Source organism: Sceloporus occidentalis, unplaced genomic scaffold (assembly GCF_023333645.1).
Source record: "Sceloporus occidentalis isolate IW3139 unplaced genomic scaffold, rSceOcc1.0.p SCAF_24, whole genome shotgun sequence".
NCBI lineage: Eukaryota > Metazoa > Chordata > Lepidosauria > Squamata > Phrynosomatidae > Sceloporus > Sceloporus occidentalis.
This window is the reverse complement of record NW_028317004.1, coordinates 6619754-6641440: the sequence shown is the minus strand read 5'-3', so window position 1 is coordinate 6641440 and position 21687 is coordinate 6619754. Positions and strand designations below refer to the sequence as shown.

The 21687-nt window shown below is 37.2% G+C and overlaps 1 protein-coding gene across 2 annotated transcripts in view; it reads left to right on the top strand.

Annotated features, from left to right (window-relative positions):
* Positions 1-17313: 17313 nt before the first annotated feature.
* The window catches only part of LOC149300562 (BDNF/NT-3 growth factors receptor-like), a 109582-nt gene continuing 105208 nt past the window's right edge, over positions 17314-21687 (top strand). For both annotated transcript variants that reach the window (XM_089484963.1, XM_089484962.1), the window contains exon 1: positions 17314-17522. In XM_089484963.1, coding sequence (XP_089341089.1) covers positions 17314-17522 — 209 coding nt within the window. The remainder of the gene's footprint in view (positions 17523-21687) is intronic.

Here is a 21687-nt window from a genome sequence, read left to right as displayed (position 1 = left end):
ATTATATATGCAAAATATACACACATTTTAGATTTATGTAAAATATTCAGACACATGACTTAATAATGTCCTAATCTTTTGCAATTCAATTGCTTAATGCAACCTATTTGTTTCTGCTCCGACAAAATGTATATTTGCACCTGACAACTGATATTTCTGCTCTGAGATAATTTAAATCAATACACTGTTTCCTTTACTCCTTAATTCTGTGTAAGTGCTGAAATAAGAAGACATATTATCCAGACAGGGAAACAGAATGTACTGGAAGGTTTAACCATTTTATCTCTAAAGACCTGGGTGATGCCATGACAAGCTGTGTATGAGGTGGCCCTGTGGTTCTTCAAGGGTTACACAGATGTTTTTTTATTAGCACATTGGGAAACTGAGATTTCAGGTTTCACGATAAATTAAATAAGGCAGAGAAAGTACTCCTATCCTACTAAGTGACATGCTTGTGAAACTGTCCTGGGGTAGGTAGATTACAAAGTTTGTTCCAATGTAACTTTCTGCCATCATTTAAAATCACGGCTGTTATCTATAGAGGTATAAAATTAAACAGAATATGTGCAACAGAGCATTGGTAACTGCTGTTTATTGCAGCCATCATGGTTTTACATCTCTGTACCCCATTTAACCACGAAGGTCAATGCAGATTTTAGTAAAATAAAATGTTTAAATGGGCTGTGGGAAAGTATCCAGTAGAGAATGAAGAAAAGCAACTTAATATACTGTAAATGTAATATATACAGTAACTAGTGGGCCACTTCCTAAAAGTCACTATGTTGGTAAATATACAAAAGTTCCAGATCTGCTAAATTATCCATATACCCCCATCTTCTACCGTTCCAAATAAGCTCACAAACAGTTGTATAGAAAGAGAAGTGTGGTAAGACACATGTGGAATGATAAACCAATTGTCATTGCAGCATACAACAGTACACCTTCCACATTAAACAAAACAACAAGAACGGTAGCGATTTTGGAGAAAATTGAGATGCCATCAAGAGAACCCTAATATTGTTAAAGTTTATGTGACTCTACATCCAATAAAGTGTATCCCCTCCAAATAAAGACTCTTAAACTAAGTCTTCTCTTGGACCATACATTATGTCCATTTTCCTTGCGAGAGGTATACCAAAAAATCTAGATAACACTTCATCCTCTACTATTTTAAACAATTATTTCTCCAAGTATCATCAGATGAAAATAGAAGTAAAATAAAATAAGTAAAATAAAATAAAATAGAAGTAAAATAAAAGAAGTAAAATAAAAGTAAAATGTGTTAGAACAGCCCCCCGGAACTCTTACTGAGCAAGCTCTGGAGTTTATCAATGTTAGAGTTTATAGCAAGAACTGTGTTTGGCCGAACACATTTCTTGCAAGCCAATAGTGGGTTTTGAATTCTCCAGAGTATATTCTGACCAGTCCTTAAAAATAAAGTCCATAATTCATAATTAAATGGAGGATAGACTGAAGATTTTTTGAATTGATTTTGCTTGTTTGGAGATAGTACACTATATGTATCTTATTTACTGCTACAGTAAATGTTCGCATATATCCATACTGTTTTAATGGGAAAGTAGTCCCAACATATTCAATCACGATGTAAAGGTCACATATGGGAGTGCAAATTACACATTTAATAAAATTTGATGTCAAGCTTGTAAAAGTAGTTTGTGGCCAATATTATTCCTATGGGAGCATTATGGAAGTAATGCATGATTTGCAAATGTTAATACTCTAGGGAAAGTATGATGGCATTGGAGGAAATAAGTGGGCTTAATAAGCAGACTGGCTACAAGGGTCTAGGCAGATGAGATGTATGCAACCTTGAGTTTAAATATGACTGGGATGAAATGGTAAATATAATGTAACTGTGTCTCTCACATGGATATATGTGCCCTAATACTGAATGTCTGCTCTGAAGAAGAAGAAGGAACACTAGGATAGTAATCAATTTCTAGTCCTTAGGTCATCTCCTTTTTCTTTGTGCATTCCTTATAAGAAATCGGCTTCCACCAAAGATGGACAGTTACTTAAGAGAAGAAGAGGAAGTTAAAATGACTGCTCCTATGGTAGACACATAAGGATTGGAATACATATGCATGTCTTATTTTAATAATATCGCTATATTTACTTAACTGGACTGTAAAAGGTAAGATTTGGAAAAGTTACAGATCTACTTTAAGCAGTTTTGGCAGGTACTTGGCTGTAGTAGCAACAGATCACACTGTTTGTAATCTTGAAGCTTAATTTTATTTGAGAACACATTCTTATTGATTGCTGCATTAATGCTTTTACTGAAATTTAATATTGAACTGTGGACACTATAGTCACGTTGAAATTTAAAAATGCAATATGTAATAAATTCTGAAAATATATTGTCAAAAAAAATATAAGTCAAATATATACATATAACTAGTATTACTTGGTCTTCTAAATTCACAGCTTTGAATGGCACTGATGGCAGCAGAATTTACTTGAATTTACGATCTTAAACAGCTTAGATGTAAAATCAAATTAAATATCTCAAACAAATCACAAAATACTATATCCAGTTTTCCTTTAGAAAAACAACAATTCAATAAGTAAATTACGATGTAGAGCTTGCGACTTCTAAATACTTATTGTTGGCTAAGAAAGACAGATTAAATGGCATGGGGAGACTTATTTAAAATATTCTAACAACATTAACTATGCACTAGACGGGCCAGCTCAGCATTTAATTCGAGGGGAATCTATCATGAGCTGGCCCTTCATGATTCGTAGTCTACAAATTTCCCACTTCTGTTGGTTGGGTAACATAGTAACATAGTTTATAAGGTTGAAAAAAGACCATCAAGTTCAACCTATATACCTATTGTGTCCCTACTGTGTTGATCCAGAGGAAGGAAAAAACCCTTATGAAGCAGATGCCAATTGCCCCATACCAGGGGGGAAATTCCTTCCCGACTCCAAATATCCAGAATAAATCCCTGGATCAACGTTCTGTCCCTATTAATCTAATATATAGATAATAGTAGCACTTCACTGGGAGAATCCAGGTCAATCCCAGCTACATTCATAGTGAAGTGAGGGGATGAAAAAGTTTACTCAGCCTGAAAACTCTATGTTGAGTCAATATACTCAACAACTAATACGACTCAATACAGTGCCTTCATATTTTGGATGTAAAATTAAGAATTAAAGCTTGTGCTCTCTTAATAGGAATTGGGTAGACCTGATGGGCCATTTGATTGTTAAGTGCCAACAAAATCTATGTATATGTAGACACAACTTTCACTAAATAAAGTGTACGCAATATTAAACAATGATGTTACTATGACTTGAGTGCACTGCCTCAATAAGCTTTAAAAAGTAAAAGGACTCTAGTAACTTTTGAACAAGGTTTTTCTCAGCAATGGAATTAATTTCTTTTGTCCAACACTGGAAGATCTGCACACACGCATTTGTTTTCCTAATAAGTGCTGCTTCCTCCTAAATTCCATTAACTAAATGTTTACACAAAACTACAAAATGAAACATAGTATTTCTTTTCTGAAACATTTCTTTTGTTCTTCTGCATTTTTCATTTAATTAAATTATCCACAGAGGAGAGAAATTGAGAATACTAACCTCGGACTGTGTTTAAACTATTTCCTGTTTAATTCCTAAATTTCTCAGATGGCTTGGAACAGCAACTTAATCTAAAGCGCCTGCATTTTGGGGTGCTCCATGCCAAATGGGTGGCAGTATGGTAAACCCAGAATAAGTCATCATCGTTAGGTTTGTGTATGTGTACTAGGGCCAGTGCCAGATAATCCATCATGCATACTGGGCATGTGTCCGGGAACCCCTATGTTTTAATGGACAGTCCAACTCTACAGTGAGTTTCTCGACATTCTAATAAAGGCAATTACCACCATGTTTGTGTGCACGTACACTTAGGGGTGCACAATGAACTGACTGGGAAAAAATGTCCTGAATTTTATAGTCAATGCTAAATAATCTTGTGAACAATTTGGCAAATTAAGTTTAACAGTATCAGTCTATTGTCATGCCTATATTTATGACTTATTCTGCAGGGAGAGAGATGCACTTTGCTCCAGTTTCTTCTATATCATCATGTAAAGTAATCCACTTATTTTACCCTATTCCCACCTTTATGACTACAGGTCCAAAAATCCATAGCAAATATCCATACCTATAGGCAAAGAAGAGGAATGATTTATCTTATTTCCCAGGTTTGGTGACCAAAAATAAAAACTTTACTTTAGAAATGATACAACTGGGTTTTCTGGGTGAAATTTCAGAGAATAAAGATGGAAACAGAAATTGGGTTGTCAGACACATACTCTTATCAAATAAATCAAGAACAGTATGCAGCATATTCTGTTTTATTTGCTTTTCATTAATAGTACGCTGACCATATTTTTTAGATGAAATATAAGGAATATTGTTTAAATTCTTTATGTGATTCCAACACATTGAATGAGCATGAAGTATACACTTTTTTAGGTGAATTGAAACAAAACTATACATAATTAAAAAAACTATAATAGAATGTAAACTTATTTTGTCTGGGACAGGCCTCAGTCAGGTTTCTTTTCCCTAAAAACATTTGGTCACCATAGTGTCATGCAACTTTCATTTTTCAGTGGGCTAAAAAAAAGAAATCTTATCAACGATATGCTCTAAAGGAGCATATACTACAAATGATTACTATGAAACATTCAGTAAAAAAAATACACCAACAACATTTTAAAATTTCCCTAAATCATTAATACCCAATATAATATTGTAACTCAATACTTCACATATCTTTAATGCTTGCCATTGAAACATTAGTACTAACTGAATCATAAATATTAAAATACTTTATCCTCTATATCTTGGAAGTGCTAATTTAAGTGCTGAATCAGCAGATATTCATTAAAGTCAGAAAAAAAGGCAAGTTGCACAATCTCTGTTGCTTTCAAATACTGAACACCTCACTTTTCTATAAAATTACCCATATATATTACAATATTTTTTTTAAAAATGACTTATAACAATAAAGAAGAGGTCCACACAACAATGTATTTATCTGTGCCGATCACTCCTTTAGATAATGGTAATGCAGAGGGATTGTGGGGTTACACAAAGATAAATAAAGTGATATGCATCAATTATAGATGTACACAAGGATTCTATATTAGCAAATTCAAAAGTGCTATGTTATAATGGAGAACACTATTAATGTGCATCTTATAATGCAACCTCTATACATAACTCTGGGTAAGTGACGTGGGTAATGCTAGTGTGCCAGAGTCATACTGTGCATGGGATTGTTATTAACCAATAACCATAGAACAGCACTGATTCCCATAAAACCAACACATTAAAACAGAATGCATAACTTGCAAATAGAAATATGTAATGTTAGACATCCGTTACATGACTCTGAGAACTAATAGTCTAGACACAATCACTTTTTTATTTGTTTTTTTTTTCTTTCATGTTGGAAAGTAGTTTTGAAACCACAACGTTTAATTTAGACCTTGTGGTGCATATTGAAAACAGAATACATTTCCGTGGATGAATAAAACGGAGTCAAAGATCTGTTTAACTGCAGATACTCCATGCATTTCCTGTGGTTGGTGTTCTAAAACATAAAATCTTGGTAAGCTCTGCATCTATGGAAACTAAGACTTGGAATAGTTTGCACATATATAGTTATCTATCTTAAGCTCTAAAAATGAGTGAGTAAACTTCTTGGGTGTTTCTGCTACTGGGAGCACAAAGCAAATTAATCTTTAGCTACTGGATTTATAGAGTGAGAAGAAATATGCTTGGTCATGTAGAGGGCAACTGAAAAACCTCAAAGTGTGAGAAGGAAACTGTCTGAAACCAGTTGGGCTTGTTAATACTATGAGAAAATGTAATGCAGAGAATGGAAAAATAGACTACAACAAAAATAACTGCAGACGTGCTCTTTAATGTCCCCTCCACCTTTGTGAGTGGCATCAGAATGCTGGGGTTATACTGGGTATGTTAACACAGATGAAGCTTCATTTATTGGTAGCCTACAGGATTCATCATTCTTAGTCGTACCTGGGAAGTTCCCAGGGAAGGCTACCCAGTGCCTTCCCTCTTCTGGAGAAGTGGTTGGGTAGTAGCCCTTCACTTTTAGTTTTTTTTATCAAGGGGGGAGCTGTTAATGACTTGTATTAAGGAATTGGGAGACGTTGAATCTAGGTGGAATTTTCTATAGGTTCATGTCAAACCGGTAAGCATTGTAACCTACAGGTGTTATATGGCAGGGAGTGACCATGTGGTCTATGATAACATTTATAATGGTTGTCTGTGGCATGGTTAAGGCCTCTCAAGTTGTCTCTCTTATTGTACTTTATTTTAATTGTACACCTTAATGTTGAATTTTAGGTTCTTAACTGCTGGCACAGGCTGTCAACTTAGACCTCAAGACTACAAATATGGCTTGCAATACTGACTGCAAGCATGCATGGGTACACCATCCATAATCATCTCTGTTATGTCACAGTGTGCATACAAATAGCATTGTGTGACAGAACAGAGAGAACTGAGAGTGTATGGTCATGAGCACACTGTCGACCCGACATCTCATCAGCAGACTACCTGTCTGGAGTTCACAATGTGTATTTCACAAGTACAGCTTGTATATAAAGTGGACTCTATTGTCCACCCCATCCAACCATTCTAAGGTTGTTGTACCGTGTTATTTCTGCATATATTGTTTTATATTTAACAAATTTTACTAATTATTCTGCATGTCCTTTCTTGCTTGAGTATAATTCATGCTTAGGTAATAAACCTTACAGCCACTTCTCCAGCAGAGAGAGGGCTCCAGGTATCCAAAGGTAGGAAGTTCAAAGGTATGCATATAAAATACTTTCTTTCCCAGTCAAAGTATATTTGTACAAATCATCAGGTGCATTACCAAATTGCTTCCCTGAAACAAGCACATCTTAAATTAAAATGTCTGGAAAACTACAGCTAAAATGCACGACACATAGGACCAAGTATCATCTGCAACTACTAGGATAATACTCAATCTCATCATGAAACGTTACTGAATAACAATGCCCAAATAGATCCACATCAAGCTTTAATGGGGTCCTAATGAGCTTATAGGGGTCCTATAACTTTCTTTATCTCCTTCTTGTCTTGGTTGATTTTACAAATACATGGGTCTATTTCCTATTTCCTATAAGGTTGTCTTCGTTCTGATGTGACCTAGCAAGGCTGTTGATACGGCACTTGGTCATATTCTTACCAACATTAGAATGACTCACATTTCTCTACCATAAAACAAGATATTCCCTCAGCAAATATAAGTAAATTACTAAGCACATTTTCGTTCCCTGAAATCAATGCAGTATGTTCCTGCATAACTATGAAAGGTTTCTTGAAATAAGTGTACACGAGGCAACGTTAGAGGCGTAATGCAATGTGATTGGCTGTCCCAGCAGTACAAGTTTCATTATGGCTGCTAACTGAAATGATTGTATCACATAATGATAACGCTGACAACCTAAAAGCCTTTCTTAGTACCTCCCTTATCCTTTTTATAAAAAACCCATTCTTTTAGCACACAGACGCACATACCTACAATATACATATATAACACATAAAGTATACACATACAAGAAATCTGCTTATCTGTCAGGCATGAGGCATCTTTGTTGCATGGTGCATGGAGCCGCATAACTAGTAGTATCCTGAATGCACGCCTGCATGGATTTGCTGTAGAGCTGGAAAATCCATTAAAACTGTGGCCTCAGTGTGCCTAATGGATAATCCAGCACTGCATCTCTTCTTCTTGCCCAATCCAGTTATGACGTTGGGTTTACAGTTTTGGCAAAAGAGGAGGGCATGGGCAGCAACAGAAATTTAAGAAAATAAAGAGTAAAGTTTCCTTCTCTCGGTTCCCCTGCAGCACTGTGACATGACGCAACATCATAATACAGCATGCCATGGCTGTAATTAGGGTTTAGAACAAGTATAGCTGTATGGGACCCAGCCCATGGAGCAACACTATACCTCCATTGGTGTATTTAATACATACAAATATTTTATACATACACATTTCTTGGTTTAACCTGGTGTCTCTGGGTAAAGAGCTACTTCCCTGGGTCTTAGGGTCACCTCGCTTTCTCCGAGCAAGGGAAGTTTGGCCACACTCACTGCCTGCCCACTTCCCCTCCTACTCCAACCATTTAAGTCTGTCTGGAGACTAATCCATGCCCCATACAATCATCTCACCTGAAATCATCACAGTTCCGAGTTCTTGGGACATGAAGACATCAATATGGTTGCACAGTTTTATGTCTAATTTTGAAAAGTTTGTTAAATATGCTGTGCACCGCACGTGGCTTCAAGTTTGCTATACAGCATAGAAAATCTATGAAATCAATACAAAATCCAACTAAGTGCACAAACATAATGTAAGCATACTTCATATTCACTGGTCAATATTTCAACTAGGTCTTTTCTTGTGGGAGAATGTTTCTGGGAGGTTTGGAATAATTTAAAGGAAATCTAATAAAATAAAATAGTCTTCCATAAAATATGCCTAGTATTAAAAGTAGATCAATTATGTGTTGATCAATTATGTTACTTTTAATATGATTTATATGCATAAGCTTATGCTCCAAAGTTGTACAATTAGGAATTAAGAACGTATTTATAAATATAGAACAATGAACATTCATTGCCTGGTATAAGAGGAGCCTTCACGAGCTTTAATAATTACAATCTACTAATGAAATTTTAATTTGTCATATACTATGGCACAATTTCTTTTCTTTCACACTTAATAAATCCACTTGTGACACGAGCTCCTGCACGTTTATATAGCTTATCAAATTTGGTACAGACTATAACAAAATAGGAGTTTCCTGGTATACACGGATCTGCAAATGTCAGGTTTTCCATGTTTTTAGGTCCATGGATCACAGCAGTGAATAGATGTAGAGTAAAGATGACAAGCCATCATGAAGGTGGGCTTTCATAAGCAAATGGGGGTCAGGATAGAAATCACAGCTTGTGGAGTAGACTTTACATGTGCCTCTATTTGAAAAAGAGTGGGGGGGGGGGTCATAATCAATCAATTTAGGTAACAATATAATATGAGCAAGTTTGTAAATTAACTTGAAGACCTCTGTTGTTTGTATCGACGTATTGGCCCAGTTAAACAATTAGTTATTTAAGATACTATTATAAAAGCCGCTATTAAATGGCATTTTTACAGCTTTGTACCTTCTACATACAGATGATGTGGACGTTGTCCTGACAAACAGAGGAACACTAGTAATCTATATCAAGTGCAGTGTGTTATGGAGCATAAAACAACACATTGCAAACTTTTCGAAATCTATACAACATTGATGCCACTTTAAACTGGGTCCTTTATTATTGAGGCAGCACAATTTATTCTCCAATAAAGTGTAGAATGTGTTCCAATAACTATGAGTTTCAAGTAGATTTGAACCCTTTCCCACATTATATCATATTCAGATGGCTCAAACCATTGCCAGAAGTTACTTTTTTAATCCCCTAACATATCTTTTACACTACAGCTCATAAATACAAAGAACTGCAATGTTTAATCTCATTATCCCTTGTCTCTTAAATGTAATTTATGTCATTGTTCTGAAGTTTAATTCCACAGCTGTTAGATATGCAGTTTTAGTTTCTGTGCAACCACGTCTAAAAAACGTCAGTTATTAGAACAAAACAGTGGGTTGTTGGAAGGGAAAAAAGCACAACCTTTGGAAACAGCCAGAGACCTACAGTTTTAATGGGTGGGGTTAAACTTCTTATAAATCTGTTTGTAAAAAGATTGTCAATATAAGCAATCATTTTGAACTTTTGTAAATCTAATTGTCTGAAAAACATTGAGTGTTTGCAGCATAAGTTCAGGATCCCTTTTGGCCCAGCAAGCCAAAATAGAACATTGACGCAATCTGGTGTTATTGCCCTACTGTTCCCTATAAAGTTACAACTTTTCTGCATTCAAGCTGATGCAGTACAAACAATTACCACAATCACCTGTATTTTTAGTAGGTTTTTTCAAACAGTATTTGTGAATAACAAATTATACAAGTGTCCCTGTATATTTGTCCAGAATTCTCTGGCTCGGTCCTGGTAGAACAGCTGATTGCAGTTTGGTTTGTGGGACCCCACATCTTTTACTTTGCCCCCTCCTGGTTTAATACCTATCAACCTTTAATGCAGCTAATACAGGGTTCAGAGTAAGGTTAGAGGACAGTTGTGAGACAAGTGGTTTGCTAATGAAGTGGGAGGCAAGAGCTCCCGGCAAAGCAACGCAGAATCCAGCCAATGCCAATGATGACTCCACATGTACTGAGCTCACAGAGGGCTCCGCCAAAGCCAGTTGTCAAATTCTACGAATAGATAGCTGTTACAGAAGTAGAACTATTATATAAGGACATTGGGGAGCAGCTTTGGGCCCCAATTGGTGTACAGGGCCCCCTTTTCAGACCATGAGGTAGAGGGGGAAACACCACTGTAATGTATCATTTCTTTAATAACCTTGTTATCGTAAATAATATGTTCCTTAATGTATGTTTTATCACTTGTAATGGAGATGGGCTCCCATATATCTTTGTGCCTAGGGCTGCAGAAACCTAAAACTACCCATGCTCTATAAATAGGGAAGCAATAACTCAGGCGGAAAGGCATCTATACTTTATTACTAAAACAAGATCCGAAAGAGAGTGTAAACAGGTAAAAAGGAAGTCGGATTCATCCTGGATATTAATGCATTTTCTAACAGCAAGATGCTGGCAACTATGGATGCTTTAAAAGGGCCATTTCCTGTAATGTAATGGTCATTACACGGAAGACTAAGCTCATTTTAATATTGCTTTAAGAGAGCCAAATGCAATATATCTCTATACTTAAAACACTTTCTGTGGATGGAAATCCTATTCTGCTATGACCAGATTTACTTGTAGCTAGTCCTTCAAAGTGTACTCAGGGGATTTATGAAAACTGATAAACAAGAAGGCTCCAGATCTCAGGAACATCCAAATGTTCACGCTACAACGGGGAATAGGTTCTAATTTCACAGGCATTCATTGTATTTGTTTAATTAGTGTAAGTGCTAAGAGTCGACTAAAATCATTTTCTTTGTTCCATGATTGACTTATAGTTAGAGGAACAATATATTAAGAAACTAAGCACTTTTAGCCAAGGATATAACATTTAAACAGAACACCTGGGAAGCATAACAATATGGTCAATGATTTCCGGAATCTGGCAGCCAAGGCGTCCCATGATTTTATGCTGTTGAAATATAGGAAGATTGCTCCACATTTAGCATTTTGTCTCCAAACACAAGTTGTAGTGATATGTATTTTCGGGAGGGAGAACTAGAGCTAAAAGAAAGTAAAAAAGCTGTGTTGATCGAGGACGTAAATGATGCAGCCAAGCTAAGGGGGAATTAAAAAAGTTAATTATGTTTGCCTGCCTAATTCTGTCAACTTTTAAAGTGGTCAGAATTGAAACAAGAAAAAAAAGTCAATTTATACGTGATGATCTATGCTATCCATAGGTTTTAACTTTAAGGGCTATTTTATGATGGCATGGGACTTCATGAAGGAGTGAAGGGGTTAAAAATACATGAACATACACATCTTGATATTGTCCAACAATAACAGTTGACATTTATCTTGCGATCACACGTATGCAAACCACACAGGAATGCACATGATTTAGCATTAAACGCATAAACGCAGAGGTTTTATATATATATTATATATATATATATATATATATATATATTATTTGTTTCTATGGAATGAATTGTGTACATAATCCCTGTCCATGTGTTTTCAACATTTTCTAACCTATGGCAAGATTTCAATTTTTAATCCAGGGAAAGCCGCCAAAAATCCAGTTTCCCATAAATAATTTGTTCCTCATTAAATATATATAGCAGAACTCATCGTATTATTATTCTATTATTATTATGTCTTCATGCATTCTCCGGAACCCATCTCCTGTTTATTTAGACAACTTGTTGCAACTGATAGGAAGGATTTTTGGGCTAGTAACTAACAGTGCTTTTTGACCTTGTCTTTGGCAGAAGATTTCAATACTGGATGTTTCATGTTGTGTGATATTGTGTTATTAAACTTACATGATTTTAGTATAGCCTATTCTTGGACATAATTGGGGTACCTTGTCCCATAATAGCATTTTCTAAGTTTAAGTCCTATCTTCCTCAATGCCATTTTTTAATGGTTAATAATAAAAGCAGATGGGACTGCACAACCTAAAAAAACATAAATGGCCTATACATTCAGATTTCTGGATTGCTGTCTAATATTGACCAATACCCCCCCCCCCCGTGCTGCTGCTTAATGGGCCAGTTACAACTATTGATTTACACCAAGGCAGCACAGTCTCCATAGCATACTATACCCAGCGCTGCATGACCTTAAGGAGCACTGGTATATGACATGGCCCATGGAGAAGGCAATAGGCAGAACCCAACATGAATACTTTGCTGGATGAAACCACTTTTAAAGCTTTCCACCACTTTTAAAGCTGTTTAAACATAACCCCTACAATCATCATTACTTTAGGCAGCAAGTATTAGAAGCACAGCTGTGACAATAACATTCAGCCTCCACAATCCACCTAACGGATCATGTTCGCTGCCTTGGTGTCACGATTGGATCTCCTCTCTCCTTTATTCCTCGCATCCAGTTACTCACCAAAACCTGTTATCTTCACCTGAAAACCATCTCTCGAATTCCCTACTAACTGGTCTCTCCTCTCCCACCTTTTAGCATACAACCATCCCTCCCAATACACTCAACCAGCATGCCAAAGAAATAATCTGCCATGTCCACCTTCTAGATCAACACAGTTCTCCATATTGCCCATAGTGCAATCAACTCATCATCACCCAAGCAGTCCTCTACTATGGTCTGTCTTGCTCCTCAACCACCAAATAGATTGTAAGCTCACAAGAGCAGGGCCTTCTTCTCCTCCTGTAACTGTATGCTTATCGTCTGTTAATGGTGTTTCTATTGTCTTAATTATTTCCATTGTACCCTATTGTAACAGTGCTACCGAATCTGCTGGCGCTATATAAATCAATCCTAGAAAGCAATGAAACCCTGATTTTTCTAAGAATAACTGAACATGGAAAAATGCTACACCTCAACCTCCATTGTATTTAAACTGTGACAAGTATACTACAGTCACACTGAGAGTTGCTGCAGGTTGCTATAGAAACAGTAGAAGAATGCTACTTTGATAGACTAGTACATCAAGATAACCATCCAACATTACTGTGTGTTGACAACTTAAGTCTTCTCTAGCCTTAGGGCCCAACTTCCCACCTCATTCACAGCAGCAGAACTGATGTGTATCAGGCTACTTTCTAATGACTACCCAGTGTATGTTTTAGCCTTTACCACTTCTGCTGGGGGGCTGTTACACTTATCTATTGCCCTCTCAGCTATAGCTAGGGAAGTAATTATTTTCCCAGCTGATAAAGATACTTCATACATAGCATAGCAAACAGACCAGAATTTCCATATCCCCAGCCTTGACACTGAGGAGTTTGTTCCATCTACCTGTTCTCAAGCAGGAACATCCAAAAATCTTACCTTGTCTGTATGTCTCTGGAGCCAATATTCCTACTGCTTTAAAATGGTACTGTCCCACATACTTTTGTAACTAAATTCCCCATTACAAACATCATTCCCAGCTATGCGTAAGTCTTAAATGTTTTACTATGCTTCATTCATATTTTTTTTATTGACAGGAACACTTAATTGTCATATGACACAAAAGCAAGCACTGATAGGCTGTTCATCAGGGCCGGACTGGCCCACCGGGATACTGGGAGATTTCCCGGTGGGCCGGCTGATCCGTGAGCTGAGCAGCTGCAAGCGGGATTGAAAGCAGCCATCGTGCGGCAGCCGGGCCACCTCCTCCGGCTGACGGCGCCTAATGAAATTAAAGGGGCCAGTGTGCACGCACCACGCCACCCGATGTCCGTGCCTCAGCACCCCCTTTTAAGACATGGGACAAAGAGGAGGGAGTGTTATATGGGGGGCATAGGGCTTTTCTGGAGGCAGAGTGCCCCATGATATGCCTTTTAAGCCCCTTTATGCCACTCTGCCTCCAGAAATGCCTTTAACCCCCTATTTGCCACTCTGTCCCATGATATGCCTTTCAACCCCCAGAGTGGCATATAGGGGTGTAAGGTATTTCTGGAGGCAGAGTGGCATATAGGGGGTATAAGGCATTTCTTGAGGCAGAGTGGAATATAGGGGGTTAAAAGGCATATCATGGGGCAGAGTGGCATATAGGAGGGTATAAGGCATATCAGGGAGGCAGAGTGGCATATAGGGGGGTATAAGGCATTTCTGGGGGCAGAGTAGCAAGCCTGGGGGCAGATGTGCATAACTGGGGGGCAGGTTGGCAAATAAAACGAAATAAAAGCAAAAAAATATATTTTTCTCAATCATAGCTTTTATTAAATATAAAAAAATTGTTTACATGAATTAATAAAGAAATAAAAGTTTCTTACAAGAATATCGTGAAGAATAATGTGATCACTGTTTTGTTCCACTTTTTCATGTGAACATTTTTGCAGTAGCAAATGCTTTGATTCCATTATGTCTAATGTATTTCATTTATTAGGGCATTTTAACACTTTTGCTTTCTGGCATTTTAATACAAATAATGTGATAAAAAGAATGTTTTATAGTTATTTGTATGGCAAATAGTGTGACTCGGGTATGTATAAACATACCTGGGAACTCTCCGGGTTTGAGCGGGGTTTGCCCACCTACGTCAGCGGTTTTTATGTGATTAAAGAATAAAATCACAGATTATATATGTATATATATACATATAATATACATATACATATATAATTTATATATATATATATATATATTATATAAAATATATATAAACATCTATCTCACTCATCTGTCTAATCTATCTACATACAGTGTGTGGGTGTATATATATATATATTTGCGAAGTGTGTAAGTAATGTAACTGGAACAATAAAACATAGAGATGATCCTATCATTTACTTACTATGTAATCTACATGCTGGTTAGTTGCAATTCTGGAGTTAACAATATAAAATAAGGATAAACCTTATGTTAACTTGCATGTTACATTTAAAAGATAAATTATTAAGAATATAACTCTGCAACTCAAGCATTACCAGGCAAAAGGCTCCACATAATCTCCAAGGCATAGTTAAAACATAGATGAACATCTTAGTGAATTTTTTTTTGTATGGAACGAAGAGACACTAAAGGGAATTCAGTTCAGATAATGCCCTTGATAAACGTTCTCCTCACCGTTGCAGTGCAGATATCGGCCACTTGGGGTCAGCAGAGCTCTCCTAGGATCTTAGAGCATCCTTGGTTGTCAATGCGGTAGATTTCTTTGCTGCTTTTAAATGACTGCGGAAAAAAATCTCCAAAACCACAAATGAAAAGACATATTCCCAGGCACACCATTTTAATACCATTCATTTACGACCGATCGTCTTTTATCACTCTTTAATACCATTATATGCAGCGCTTTTTACTGCTTACACACCCTGCAGTACATATATATAGGTGATATATACATCGCCAAGATATAGGTTTTTATAGCCCTGCTATATATGCGTGTCTATCTACACAGTACTTGCTCCTTTCTTATCTCCCAGTGCTGATAATCGTATAGAAATACTTGAATGGCTGGTCAGAAATACAAACGTTGGGATGTAAAGTGCAGGTTTATTAATTCGGATTAAGGCAGTAAGGGTAAGTACCTTAAGAAATGTTAACGTGCATTCAGTATGCAGCTCCTGATTGCATCTTAATAGAAGCAGGTATATTGCTGCTATTGGCATTCCAGTCACGTCTTCATTGAATGCCTTGCAATGCCTGCATGATCTTGGGCTACACAGAACATATTGCATATCCGTTAACATTGTTACATCTTGAGAATGAAATATATAAGGTGGAAGGAGGCTGCAGTGCCTGTATGAGCAGGACTGCATGCCTAATTGTGTCTTGATGAAGGCACTTCCCCCATGATCCCCCCTTTTTGTTGCTTTGTCTTGATGCTTTGGGCTCAAGGAGAATTATCTTGAGTTTCTGCCCCTGTTCTGCGTCACTGCTCACGTCACTTCTTCTTCCACAGCTATTGGCATGGGGATGGGGAGGGAGACGCTTCTACTTATTATTAGCACTGGAGACAGTGTGTGTGTGTGTGTGTGTAAAAAAAAAACATATTGGAGACTGAATCCCTCCAGCAACCAGTGCAGAGCTATCTATCCATCTCTCTCTATCGGGCAGGAGCTGAGACCCACTGCAGCCCTCCCAGGTAGGAGAATTCCCACTGGCAGTCACAGCTATTCTTTGCACTCTTCACATGTCTTGGTGCAGGTTCTTATGCCTTGATTGTAATCATGCAGGATTTGGCTTCGTTGCTTTGGCTTGGATTGATGTGCCCAGGATTCTGCAGCGTTTTGCAGTCAGCATCCTTAGCAGATGAAGCAGCTGTTAATGCTTAAGCATCATCTTCCATACACAACAATTTGCCCCTCGAGTACCTTGCTTCTGTGGTCAATTGGGATCTATAGCACTGCTGGTCTCTGCTTGGATACCATATATTCAGCTGCATATATATTAAAACAAGCGGATTTACTAAAAGTATTTATCATTGAGTACCAGCAGCTGAATGATGCTATATTACTGCTGGGAATGATGTGAGTGTATCATTCTGGCACATATATCGCTATGAATAATGATCCACGTGAAATGATGACTCAGGGGATAGCTTTTAATGCCCGATGAATATGTATAGTGGATACTTAGCAATATATTGTGGCTGGGTAGAGGGAGCTGGTAGATTGTCAGCTCCTAATACACCCACACGAATGAATTGGTGAAACCAACGATCAGATGTCTCTCTCTCTCCCTTTTTTTCTTGTAGAAGAAGGATCTTACCATACCTGTTCCTTCACCATCGATCATTCAGCTTGAAGAAGACCACAGCTCAGTCATTGAGTGCATCTTCTACAGTTTATTCATCTCTCACCTGTGGCTGTTTTTTTTCCTCCATTAGACTATAAATATGATCTATGCCACCTAACACCCAGAAATCTGAATTTATTTGAGGATTATGAGTCCAATTAAGCTTCATTACTATTGACTCCCAGCAATCTGCAGGAGCTGCGAATTCTCTGGAGGTTCAACTTGTGTTGGGGTCTACACAAACGTTGCTTCATTGATTTGGGGATCCAACATGGGCCTTTGGAGAAGGTTACATGGACCTGATCTGTGCCAGGTGTTATGTTCCTGCTGGATTTTTCTTATTGTATTTTGGAGGGGACTGGCCTGCCCTACTTCATGCAAGTGTAACTCGTCGAGGATCTGGTGCACCATCCAGAACCCTGGGATTGTTGCATTTCCAGTTCTGAGGAACACTGCACTGGCAGAGAACATCACTGACATGTAGGTACTGCGCCACAAGTGCCACCTACCTCTACCTTACTTCTGGGGTGGGGGTAATCACTGGGCACGGTTATTCTAGTTCTCCAGGCAGGAGCAGGTGGCACTGTTATGGTTGGGATAAATTGGGAATTCTGTCTTGGGGTGATGGCACTGTCTACACAGTAAAGGTGCAGGCAGGCAGATGAGACAGCAGCAGGTGGCACTGCTCTGGTTGGGATGAATGGGGGAATTCGGTTTTGGGGTGATGGCACTGTTTACACAGTAAAGGTGCAGGCAGGTGAGGCAGGAGCAGGTGGCACTGTTCTGGTTGAGATGAATGAGGGAATTATCTGTCGGGGTGGTGGCACTGTTTACACAGTAAAGGTGCAGGCAGACATTTGAGGCAGGAGCAGGTGGCACTGTTCAGGCAGGGATTTCTGATACCATGCAGGGCTAGTTGGTTTTATTCAGACAGGTATATGGTTCATCATTCAGGTAGATCTAGTCGCCTTTACTTAGGAAGGGATAGAGAAATTCAAACATGGGTTGTTTGATTTATTCAGGCAGGGATTAGAGTTATTGTGTATACAGGGTTAGTTGGCTTTATTGAGGCAGGTGTTTTTGCCTTCAGGCAGGGAAAACCTGCTTAATTCGGGATACTTGGCTTTATTAGGGATATGGATATTTTGTCAGGAAGGGATATGATTAATTATTAAGGCAGGGATATTTGGCTTCAAGCAGAGAAATTCAGCTTCATTCAAAGATATTTGCCTTTATTCGGGTAAGCATATGGGTATTATTCAGGAAGGGATAGGGTTTTACTTAATGGAGCCAGGAATCCGTGATCGAAATTAAGCACAGGTAGGTGGCATTTTAAGAGAAGGTTTAAATACCTGTATGTCACGATATATCATGTGACTTTCATGTAACTCTAGCCACTAAGTGCAGAAAAGGAAAATTAGAGAACAAATCCTTTTGCTTTACATTCCAGAGGACTTTGCTGGAATCCGTCCTCAAAAGAGATCTAGAGATAGGCGAATGAAGCGGTGCTAGACAGGGATCGGGGTGTGAAGGGCTGCCCTGTAATGGGAGAATGAGGCACAAGCACCGCGCACACTGCCGGTGAGAAACCTAAAAGCACGGCTGTGATTACATTTCACTTCCCACTCATATGGTTTTAGGAGCATTTACATAATAAATCTTAATTACCCGATAGTGCAATCCCCTAGCCAGAGATCGCATGACAAATACTCTCATAGACACCGTGTATGAATAACTAACCTCGCACTGTGTAATAGGTGACAGATCTGGTGTATTTCCATGTATTTTAATGCTTTTTCATTATGGGTTAACCTTATAAGTGCCAGGCAAGAATGGACAACCTCTGATGCTGCAGTCAGGATCTTTCATCAGGCTTAGATTCATTGGAGTCGTAGTCATCAAGCAGCTGGAATGCCAGAGCTTTGCTATCTATCTATCTATCTATCTATCTATCTATCTATCTATCTATCTATCTATCTATCTATCTATACATCATTAACCGTTTCATGTCAAGAGGGTAAACCTTCAGTTTACCTGAACAAATTAGATATCAGTTTAGGCTAATGTAGACTAATTAAACCCAAACAATGTAACCAACGGTCATTAAATCCTTAGTGGGAGGGGGTCCCCATAGATTAATTTAATATATTTCCCACTGATAGATCAATTACTGGTGCTTTACAGTATATCCTCCTGATCTGTAATGCTGTTAATAGTATTATCATGCTGAAGGCCAGTGCTCCAGGAAATCAATAGGATGCAGACAGAATATGGGCAAATCCAGGCAAGCAGTGCAGGTCTGGAGAGCTGATCACTGTGCTTTCTATAATGCCCCAATACACCACTGTGCAATATGTACTATTATTCTTCAGGGTATATATATATATATATATATATATTTTACATTATATATATTTTCACATGTAGCTGTCTCTATAGAATAGAAACCCGTTATTGGCCAAATGTATCATATACCATCCCTGCAACATTATCAAGATACAAAATAACAATAGTATTTGTATTCATCACAACATGACCAGTCCTATTGGTGTTTTGTTCCTCGACAATTGTAATTACAATTAATTATGGATTGATATATCAACTATGCAGTGAATCCTTAAAACTGTACATATCAGGGAATTCCTTGTTGGTTCATCACCATGGTTTTTGTATAATTGTGTCTACATTTTGATATACCTTTTATACAGCATAAAATAATTTAAAGTTTTGTAATTGACCAGTAGGTTTGTATTTGTTATATTCTTGAAGTTAGATATTCAGTATAGCTGAGTTTATGGTTCTTATTGCTATAATAGTTCCTGAAAAAAATATCAGTTGAATAACACCTTTAGTTTGTGTTACAAACAGTGGAACAGGTCTAGAACTGCAGGTCTGGAATCACTATGGAAGCTCTAAACTATAAGGAATCACCTTATAAACCAATGCAAAATCCCTACTTATTGTTCAATATCTACTAGAATTGCAATACACATACTATCTGACAAGTGTTAAGTTTGCTGTAGTGTGTTGTAAAAAAATCCATTAATTAATTTATTAATTGAGCCAAGAACATCATTAGGAACCATCACTGCTTACTGTTTCCCCTGATGAAGATAATGAATTCTTGTGCTGTAGCCAGCTATATACAAATATCACAGAACCTTAAAATACGAGAAATAAGGAACCTTAAAATGTTGTTTGTTTTATCACTAAAAACGGGACAAGACATATGAAAAAAGAATTAACAATATTTCGTAAATTGTTCCAGCATTAGTTTGGACATAATATAGACTAAACAGATACTGCTGATTTTGAATTACATAGGCCTCTTTCTAATATGGAGTGATATATATAGCTTTATTAAATATATATATATATATATATATATATATTTTTTTTAAATATAGCTATTATGGAATATTCCATCTAGCTGAAGGTGGTGGGTGATGTTATCCAGAATAGCGACAGTTGGTGTCTATGATTTGTATGGAAAAACTAATCCTTTATGGCAGAACCAGTTAGTTGTATTTGGTGACAGCCTTTGTAGTAGACCAACCTAACATCTCTTAGATTAATCACACAACTCCAGGTTCCCCACCCTTTTTATTATCACAGGAACACTAGTAGAACGATCTATAATGTTATTTCAATTTACCAATGTTGCAAACACCATGTTGGATTTCTTTTTTCTTCCTGGTGTGCTGGGCATTTTAAATAGTGTGTGTGTATGTGTGAATATATATATATATATATATATATATATATATATATATATATGCATGTGTGTGTGTATGTTTGAATTTTTTCTTATAGAAATACAGTGTATAAACTTTCAGAAAAAAAATCTTAATGTATTTCCATGTGCATATTTCCATATGATTTTTACATTTTCAAAAAAATTGTAAAAATACAAAATTCCCTTTAGTGGAAATGATTAGCGCAACCATATAGAGCCATATAAGTCATGTATTACTCCTTCTGGTCTGTTAATGTGCTGTTCACCCCAGACTGATTGCACTTTATTGCCTTTAGGAATTAATTATAGTAAAGCCTAATAGGTATATAATACCTAGAACTAGTATGCAATAATTACATATTAGTAATATAAAAAATGAGATGTAGATTTATGAAATAGCTCAGTATGATAAGCTGGAGGGAAGTTTATTTCTGAGAAGAAGCTCTAGAACAAGAGGCCATAGTCTACAACTAGAGGATCAAAGGTTTAGTTGTAATGTAAGGAAGTTTTACTGAGGGTGATGGATACATGGAACAGCCTCCCATAGAAGGGGTAAAGACTAATACAGTAAGTGAATTTAAACATACATGGGGTAGGCACATAGCTATCCTGAATCTAAGACAAGACCGAGGACTGATTAAGGACTGAGTTTTTAGATCAAGAATAACGGGCAGACTTGATGGTCCAAATGGTTCTTATCTGCCATCATATTCTATGTTTTTCTAGATTTGATCAAAATGTAACTTGAGGAGTTAATGATGTACTCCTGGAGATCGATATCTATCTATATATCTATCTATCTATCTATCTATAAAAGTATATTTGAATTAGAGGTTTATCAATATAAAAGTATAGCTATATTAATTACAGTCAAAATTAGTGAATGTGACAAGATGTTCAATTTAAAAA